A 9,849-nucleotide genomic window follows, 5' to 3' on the forward strand; every position below is an offset into this window, starting at 1 on the left:
CCAGTCAGTCAGTTGCAGGCAGTTTTTCTGTCTGTGCATCTCAGTCACACATCAGAAAACATGGACACTATCACAAGAAAAAAAAATCAGAGGCTTGTGAAATCTATGAGACAGAACGTTCACCAGCAATGTTCCATAAAGGGGGACAGGACTGTTTACGGCTGAGAACTGGCTAAATGGAAAACTGTTTTGGAGAAGGCTACGAAGTTTTAGATTTTGGGTTCCCCCACATTGTGGATGGTCTGTACATGCACTCACACATATGCATGCACTTGAAACCTCGCCTGGCTCTGTACCTGGGCCCTTCTTGTGAACCGTGGGAGGGAGCAGCAGGGCATCTTGCCGGCAAGCCACAGGGTGCAGGCAAAGAGCTGGGCAGGCAGTGACAAGCCTTTCATTCATTCATTTACTCATTCAGTCATTCCTTCTCCCCACAGGAAATGTCCTCATAAAGAATGTGCCCACAAGCTCAAAGCACAGTGCTTCTTTCTAATCCTGGGTTTTTCCAAATAAATACAGGCTACCAGGAAAGGCCATCTTGGAAGCCACTGGCCCTGACACCACTTTCCAGTCCACAGTGGCAAAGGCCTCCGCCAGCATCTGAAGTACCTGTGGCCACAGAGAACAGAAAGTGGCCAGAGTCTGCAACCCCAATGCTGCAGAAGGGTTTTCCATTTCCTATTCTCAACCTTTCCTGGGAAGGGCCTGATGGTTTCACATAGCAGTAGATGGACACAACCCACATTCTGTTAACCTCTACTGTAGACTTTCATAGCAGGATTACAAACATACTTATTAGGTAAATACACAAAATGGCAAGAAATTGGGTGATTGTACTGTAATTGAGTACATTACACTTATTAGCTCACTTAATCTTCCTAGCCACTGCATGGGGGAGGTGCTATTACCATCCTCATTGTATAGAGGCAGGAACTGAGGCACAGTGTTGTTACGCCATTTGTCCCTGGTCAAATGACCGGCAATTATCCGAGGTGTATATTCAAACCCAAACATGCTGTGTTCACTATGCTGCCTCTCAGGTGATCCTCACTTCAAGAGCTCAGAGCTACTTTCTAAAGGTGGAAATACAGACCACTTGTGTCTAGAGGAAGAGTAGGGTTCATCACTCATTTGGCAATTTGGCATAGGCCCAGCTCTGCTACCGGTCTGAAATCCAAATTCCAGTCCACAGTTGGCCAGCCATGGAAACTTAAAGCAAGTTTGATAACCTTTCTATGCCTCCGTTTGCTCACCTTTAAAGTGGGAATAAAAAGGACCTGCTACTTATTATATATATAGCCATCTATTTAGCACACTATGGTGCTACTTTAAGAAGATAATGCAAATATTTACTAAACTATTGTTAGAGCCAAATTCTACATTATTGGCAGTACAGTAACTACCTTACTTTTCTTTCCAGGGAATTTGATCTTTACTAATTAGATGGTTTACAAATCTACCCTCTGAAATGAAGCTGCATGGATTTATCACCTTGGTTTTGGAAATGAGGAAACTAAGGAATAGAAACTCACAAGAAACCTGCTGATGTTCAAGGTCAAAAACCACCAAATCGGGGCATCTGGGTGGCTAAGTGGTTGAGTGTCTGCCTTTGGCTCAGGTTGTGATCCCAGGATCCTGGGATCAAGTCCCCACACTGGGCTCCCCACAGGGAGCCTGCTTCTCTCTCTGCCTATGTCTCTGCTCTCTGTGTCTCTCATGAATAAATAAATAAAATATTTTAAAACAAAAAGCAAAACAAAACCCAAGTCATAGCTACTACAAGATAGTAGGTCAACAATATTTCGTCTCCTAATGGGGCCTCTACAGGAAAATCTGAGACAATGATAGCAAAGCTGAGGCTCCCAACATCTGTGGAATGTTCTATATGACCTTTTAGTTCAGTACCATCACAAGAATAACTGAATTAGGTCAGATTCTCTGTTTCAGTTTAAGAGGTGTGGTCTGCCCCCAGGCCTTTGTGCTGTCTGTTCCCTCTACCTGGATCCTGATGTTCCCTGTATGTCCCTTATGGATAACTTCCTTCTGTGAAAGTTTTGGATCACCTTTGGATTAGCTTCTCAGTGAGCATACCCTGATCAACCGATTAAAAATTCTAACACTTCCTCCTCTCAATCCACCTTAGCCTGCTCTAATCTCTTTCCATAACCACCTTTCAATATCCTATTTATTTTTATGGTGATTATTTACTATCTATCTCCCACCACTAGAACATAAATTCTCCAAAGTTGGGATCTTTGTTCACCAAAAAATACCAAGGGCCTAGAACTATGCCTAGCACAAAACAGATGCTAAATATGTACTATTACATAAATAAACTTAATATGCAGAGATACTTTTACAAATGTACCAGACAACCAAATCTACCAGGAATGCTTAAATACTTCCCTTTCTGAGACCAAAAGCCAAAAAAAGATTTCTCAGCACTGAGACGCACAGACAGAGCGGGCATTTCATGAGTCTGTGACATTGACCTTCAGTGCTAAATTTAGTGCCCTTGGTGTTTCTGTGATGCCTAGTTACCAGTTTAGCTTTACCTATCTAGGATGTGCATGTCAAGAGTGTTTCTACAAACTCAAGTATCTACTCACAGTAAGAAGCAAACAAATCTTGATCAGCTTTTCCCGTCTCCAGGAAACGGAGCTGGGCTATGAATGAATGGAGAGCAAAGCTGACTGAGAAACACTTCACAATTGCAGGGCTATGGGATTTCTAGGCAATTCAAGTTGAGGGGACGGCTTCAGCTGGGATACCAGGGTTGTACATGGAGACAGGTGCTCCAGTACTAGACCAGAGAAGAAAGGCAAGGACCAACACGGAAATGCAAGTGCTGTGCTCTTCTAGGAGGAAGAGAGCAAAGACAGAGAATAGGGGTAAAAAAAAAAAAAAATCACACTTCCCTTGGCTCTACAGCCCCAAATCCTTGTTCCTATGGGTACAGGTAAAAAAACAGCTAAATGCACATTTTAACAGAACAGACAGCAGCTATTTGCCACTTAATGTTCTTAATTAATCTGAACTAAGCTTTACAATTATAATGAAAACTATGGGCCTTGCACGCCAAAGGCCTTGAAAAATCTGTCAAGCAAGAAATAGGCCATAGTCCCACAGACCTTCACGTCACTGCTGGCTTAAGGATTTTGACAAGTGGTTAAGTTGCAATAACTCAGAATGGTCCTCAAGATGGAACTTCCACCTAAGCATTATTTCTAATACTTTTATGATTGCTAAATAACAAGCTCTGTGAAAAAAATCAAAGATAATATTAAAATAAATCTTTCAGTGGTCCTTGCATGCACCTTTTTAATGTGGCCGCTCAATAACACGGACACCTGAAAAATAACCATCTGCCTCCAAAACTTTACAGACTGAACCACAAACAATAAATACCGCTTAACAACACACATGAAGAACTTTCACTAAATGCTTGGTCTGATATATCTGCACTCATATGCCCCTCAGCAAGTTTACTTACGTGTCACTGCCTACTAATCAGGATGTTTTTACTCTTCTTGAGGTCAATTCTTATTTGTGCATTCGGGGCTATCTTTAAAAAGCAAAGGGCCTCTGCTCAGCAGAGGCACTCAATAGTTTTAAGTTCATCTCTTCACTCTGGGAATTTCAAGTGCTTGTCCATTTTAGCATTTATTTTCCATAAAGCTGGCTGGTTTTAAACTAATTCCAAAGTACAGTCATTGTTAGCCTTGCCACACAGTGTGCCGAAATCATAACTATTGTTATAAACTTAATTCTTCAATATTTTAATTAAGAGAAAAGAGTAGCCCTTTGGGGATGACCATTACTTAAAAGCTGAGTTTCAGAAAATTTACAGAACCTTTAACCCTCTTTAAAAATGTTTACCCAATATTAAAGACAATTCCTGCGAGCTTAAAAAGCTCTTCCGAGCCACCAACCATTTAAAATCATCTAATTGATTTCAAACTAAATCCTCAAGAAGGATAACTGCCTTTAACACATTTTAATAAATATAACTGATATTTTCTTTTAACCACCCATCCAAGTAGGCAGGCAATGTGGAAAGATTATGAACTCACCTTACATTAATTATAGTTTATCCTGAAGTAACTCTTAGTGAAAGTGAATAATGAGGTATGCAATAGCAGCCCTCTCAAAGTCGGGAAACATTATTTATTCATATATTTATATAACGACATATTTATTTGCTTGTATTTATTATTTTCTGCTTATTATTGAAAGGAAAGGAACTTGAACCGACAAAATTTCCATTGGAGCTTTGCATTACGGGGGTTTTAGTATTACTTCAAACTGCCCATCATGAAAAATCTGATTTATCCTTTAAGTACCTTCGGTTCCAGCTATTCAATGATGATATGAATCAGCAAATTTGTTACTCCATTAAATGGAGTAATGCTTTCAAGACGACCAAAACTTGCCTAGTTCTTCCCTCACACCTCTATCAGAGGAGATGGAGGGTACGGACGTCTTAAAACTTTTTAGGTCTCAAAACCTGGACAATTTACTCATCAGGACTATCAGTCGAAAGACGTTCGGTAGACATCTTCAGCGATTCCTTCCCACTCCGGAGGCCCCCGCCCTTCGTTATCCTATGCTAAACCAGCAAGCAACGCTTATTAGGCGCCTACTGTGTGCAAAGGGAAAGCATTATCCGAAGCAAAGGGGCAGGAGGCTCGGCCTCATTTTATTCCTGCATAAATCCACAGCAGTCGTGATTTATTCTCACAACTTTGCAGGAACGTGAGTTGCATCCCCATGGATGAATTCCCCAGCATTCGTCTGGAAATGAATTTCTGGGGTTAATCCACAGGTCCTCGGGATCGGACGGCCCCGATGGGGCAGCGCGCGGTCCCCGCACCTTCCAGCCCGCGCAGGTCGACTCGGGGCAGCCGCACCTTCTGCAGGTGGCTGGGCCGCCGGGCCGGGGGAGCCCGGCCCTTCCCCTCGCAGCCTCGCGGGGACTCCGGACAGGAGGGGTCTGTAAATGCGCGCTGGGACTCGAGCGAATCCAGGGACTTGTTGAAAGCCCCCCCCGGGCGGGGAGGGGGGCCCCGGGCCCCGCGCCCCGCGAGAAGGCGGCGGCGGCCCCTCCCCCGCGGCCCGCGAGTCCCCGCGCCCCGGGCTCCGCGCAGGCCGCCGCCGCCGCTCCCGGGCGCAGCCGGCGCCCCTCGGGCCTAGCAGCATTTGAAAGGCAAATCTCCGGGCCGGGGCGCCCTGGATGCCCGGCCCGGCCCCCGGGGACCGCTCCGCAGCAGACGCGGCCGCGGGGGCCTCCGCCGCCGCCCGGCCCGGGGCGTGGGGCGCGGCCCGCGGGCGCCCCCGGGACCTCAGCCCGCCGCGCCCCGGCGTCCGCGCCAGGCCGGGGGGTGCCCGGGAGCCCGGCTGCCCGGGGTGCCAGGCCCGCGCCCCCCGCCGCGCCGAGCGAGCTGCAGCCGCGTCCTCCGCCGCGGCCCGCGCCCGCCCCTCCCGACGCACCACACCTAGCAACCCGCGCTGACAGGACGCAGAGGCGGCGGCGGGAGGAAGCGGAATGGCTGCCGCGGTGGAGCCACCCCCGCCCCCTCCCCGCTCCCACCTCCCGGCCGCGGCAGCCGCCGCCGAGCCCTGACAGCTCGAGCCCGGGCGGAAGCGGCGGGCGGCGGGCGCGGGCGGCGTGCAGCGCCCCCCCCAGCCCCCGACCCCGACCCCCGGACCCCCGACCCCCGACCCCCGGACCCCCGGACCCCGGACCCCGGGGCCAACTAACTCCGCGCCCCCGCCCCGCCGCAGCCCCCGCAGCCCCCGCAGCCCCCGCAGCCCCCGCAGCCCCGCTCCCACCACCGGCCGCCGCCGCCGCGCACGCCCCCCGGGATCCCGCAGCCCCGCGCCCCCGCCCCGCGCCCCCCGCCCCGCCGCCCGCGCCCCGGGCTCGCACACGCCCTCCTCCCCGCACCCCGCCTGGCCAGGACTTTCCGCGCGCCGGGCGCCCCCGCCCACCCCGGGCCGCCTACCGATGTGGTTGTCCTCGATGTGCTCGATGAGGTCGGCCAGGGTGGGGAAGTGGAGTCCGCAGCCCCCGAAGCGGCAGGTATTGGAGAAGAAGGAGGCGGCGGCGATGCCTGTCATGGTGCTACATCGAGAGCCCCCCTGGTGTCGGCTCTGCGAGCGCCGGGCCGCGGGCGGAGGGAGGAGGAGGAGGCAGGGTGGGGTGAGGGGAGGAGGGGCTGGGGGAGGGGGAGAGAGGCGGGGTGAGGGGAGCGGAGAGAGCGGGACGGAGGAGAGGGGCCGGCGCGGCGGCGGGAGCGGGAGAGACCGGGAGGCGGCGGGAGGCGGCGGGAGGCGGCGGGAGGCGGCGGGAGGCGGAGGGAGGCGGCGGCGGCGGCGGCGGCGGCGGGAGCGCGGGGGGCGGGGGCGGGGCGGGCGCGGGCGCGGGCGCGGGCGGGGAGGCCGCCGCAGCTGGGAGGAGGGACCAGGGCGCGCGGCGGCAGCTGTGCGGCCCCGGCCGCGGCTCCCGGACCGAGGCCTCACCTGCGAGCTCCTGCCACCAACTTTATCTCCCTCGGCCTGCCCTTCGCAGCTGGCAGTACGTGCGACCTGCTTGGAGCTGCCTCGCTTCTGTCCATGACATCCGTGGTGTCTGCACATCTATTAATTACACGCGCATCCCGCCCTGAGCTCTCCGCGAGTCACCCAGGCACCGCTCGGGGACATTTGTTTGCACTTGGCCACCTGTCTAGGTGTGACACTGACACTGACATCACAGGGGACCCAGGAAAGGTAATTGTGTGCACCTCACTCTTTAAACCTTTTTTTTTTTTTTTTTTTAGTCATTTTCTCTGGAGGTTTGTACTAACTAATTGATTTTAATGAAATTTCCCTCTAGGCCAAAAGAAAAATCTTAGCTTTATTTAAATTTCAAAATAGATTTCTCGATTGTCAAGTGCATTTGCCCGTGTTTTACATAAAGTACCACGTTTGTTATCCTCCCTGCTCCTTTTTGGGAGAACAAAAACTAAAATGATTTCGTTCCCCCAAATTGCAGCACCCCACTGCTCCAGCGCAGGTCTGGGAATTGACTCATCCCGTGTCCCTGGGAGCAAGACCATCAGCAGAAAGGACAGTGCATTGGTTAAGGCTAAAAGGAGTAAAAACAGGGTCAAGGGACATATTTACTCTTCATTTAAAAGAGAAAAGACTCTTCCAGTCAATCTTGATTACACTATTCGGTGAACATTTAAACCAAAACACTGACCAGTTAAGCACTTCAGTTGAATTTGGTAGCATCCCCCCAAACTCGTACTTTGCTAAGAATCAATTGCTTTTTGGTCCCCGCCCTCCCGCCCTTCCCCCCCTCCCCCCAGTTGCACTCATATTTTGACCTGCGGAGTGTGTGATCTCCGATAGCACTTTTCCAGGTGCCTGAGGAACATTACACATTATCGGCAGCTTACGACCCAACAGTGCATTTTTAAAATTAATACAGGCACACTGAATTTAGCACTTTTCCTTAGGACAAATTTCACTTGCCTCTGGTGCAGATTTGTACAGAAATAGTATTTCCCTCTCCATAAACTATATTCATCTCCCATATTATTACTGATAATACGATTGTCAACACAACACTTTCCATATGAGTTTTTAAAGTAAAAACACCACAAAGGTTTTATAATCTGACAGTCACAGCGATTAGGGATGATTAGTTCCCTCATCCATGGCATTTCTCCTTCTCTCCCATTTCTTCTTACCCAGCTCACAGGGTGACAGCCTTGTGCTGAGATGAGAGTTGGGTTGGATGAGGCCCGGGGCCGTTGTGTCATTGAAGTTCAGTTTGGTGCCAAGAATGGTTTCCTGGGCCCATTTGCGGGTGGGGGCAGGGCCTGGGTGGGCCTGATAATGCGCCAGCGACCCGGTTGGCTGGAGACTGGAGCCAGGGCCAGACAAGGGTCTAAAGAGCAGGAGTTAGAATTCTAGATCTTGAATTAGAATTTTGGCAGCTGTGCAGCGCATTCAGCTGCCCAGTCTGGGAAGGCCTTCAGCTGACAGTAGGCAGGATATCTGGCAGACAACACACCCCACCAAGTAACAGGACAGGGTAATGCCCTGCAAAAGCTTCAACCCAAACCTGTGCCAAAACAGCTTCCCCCTAGAGATAAGAGTTAGGCACCACCACCATGCAGTATCTAGGAATTATCAAGAGCTTGAGAGAAGTAGCGACTCTGCCCTCCAGGGAAAAAAAAAAAAAAAAAAAAACTATCTTTGTGGAATTATTAACTCCAGGCAAGAGAGTCAGGGATGGAAAGTGCCAGAAATGTGCAGGTGAAAGACAAGGAAGTAAGGAGACTGCATTTCACTAGAGCACTCTATCTATCTAGTGATAGGCCAAATTTAATAAACAGAGCTTTTTCCTAAGCCAAAAGAACATAAATCAAATTTTTAAGATTTACATTTTTTTTAGCTTGGGCAATTATTAATATTTTGTAAGGACTCATTTTTTCTTAAAGATTTTATTTATTCATGACACAGAGAGAGAGAGAGAGAGAGCGCGAGAGGGAGGGAGGGAGGGAGAGAGAGGCCTCTGGACACAGGCAGAGAGAGGGAGAAGCAGGCTCTGTGCAGAGAGCCTGATGGGGGACTCCATCCCAGGACTCTGGGATCATGCCCTGGGCTGAAGGCAGGTGCTCAACCACTGAGCCATCCAGGTGTCCCTCATTTTCTCTTCCACTCTACTAATTCTTATATGAACTGAAGCTCTGCCTATGTGACATTCTGTTTATTTGTTTTATCTGCGCACTCTAGGCATTTCTGGCCTTTATATTAGATACATAATCATGCTCTATTAGATTTGGGAAGATACTCTGGCTGTCAGGCCCACTGATATCGTGCATGTGGTAAATAAATTGAGGCCAGGGACATGGAGTGTGTTCTCCCCAGGCTCCCACAGCATGTTTCCTCTCTGTATTCATAGTGCATTCAGTAAGGCATCGGTTGACAGTAAAAGAACAAAGATCTAGTAACCACAGGCAAACTTTTAAAAAATTACAGGGGCTTGCTTATCATCATGTACTTACGTTGAAAAGTATTTGTTTAAGAGGTGCCTGGCTGGCATAGTCAGTAGAATACATGACTCTTGATCTTGGGGTTGTGTGTTCAAACCCTACATTGGGCCTAGCTAGAGCTTACTTTAAAAAAAAAATTTTTTTTTAAATAAATGTTTGTTGCAAGGATGTCCCTTTAGATGAAGTCAACACTAGGCTATAAGAACATAGACAATAAACGTTTCAGCCTATGGTATTCAAGAGAAAGTGATGGCTGATCTATCTCTACATTTACAAAAAAAATTTGTCCGCCTAATTTGGGTAGTAAAAATATTTCAAAGGAAAGAGTGAAAGAATGGAGAAGTCAAAAGGATAGCATAGTGTTTATGGCCAAAAGTGTTCCCTGGGTTTAAGACCCTTTTCTTACAAACCTTTCCCCAGGGCACTAATGCCTCCTGCTGTGGAAACCTGGACAAAATATGGACCTAGTGGTCCATAGCTTGGTACTTAGTATTGGTGCTTGGTACTTAGCATTACAAATGATTTGGGATCCCATAGCAATCTCCCCAAATCCAACGTTGTCCACAGGCTGGCGCAGCTGCCAGCAATGTGTGGATCCATCGGTCTAATGGAGCCAACCAGAAGCCACCAGAGGATTCTGTGTCATATAATTGTCTGGGCTCCACATACAGGAATCGGTTAATTTAGGGATATTCTGATAAAAAATCGTGTACTTCCTGTGCCCTGCATGGTCATCTGTTAGCACTGTAAGAGGATGTGTATGAACATCGGACTCTGTTTTGAGTTTAATTCTCCATAC

The 9,849-nt window shown here is 49.2% G+C and overlaps 1 protein-coding gene across 1 annotated transcript in view; it reads right to left on the reverse strand.

The window, feature by feature from the left end:
- The window catches only part of JAZF1 (JAZF zinc finger 1), a 338,967-nt gene extending 332,691 nt beyond the window's left edge, over positions 1–6,276 (reverse strand). The window contains exon 1 of the mRNA XM_041728188.1: positions 6,006–6,276. Within this exon, the coding sequence (XP_041584122.1) occupies positions 6,006–6,120 (115 nt within the window). The 5' untranslated portion in view covers positions 6,121–6,276. The remainder of the gene's footprint in view (positions 1–6,005) is intronic.
- Positions 6,277–9,849: the final 3,573 nt, after the last annotated feature.

The sequence above is a fragment of the Vulpes lagopus genome, chromosome 13 (genome assembly GCF_018345385.1).
Source record: "Vulpes lagopus strain Blue_001 chromosome 13, ASM1834538v1, whole genome shotgun sequence".
Lineage (NCBI taxonomy): Eukaryota > Metazoa > Chordata > Mammalia > Carnivora > Canidae > Vulpes > Vulpes lagopus.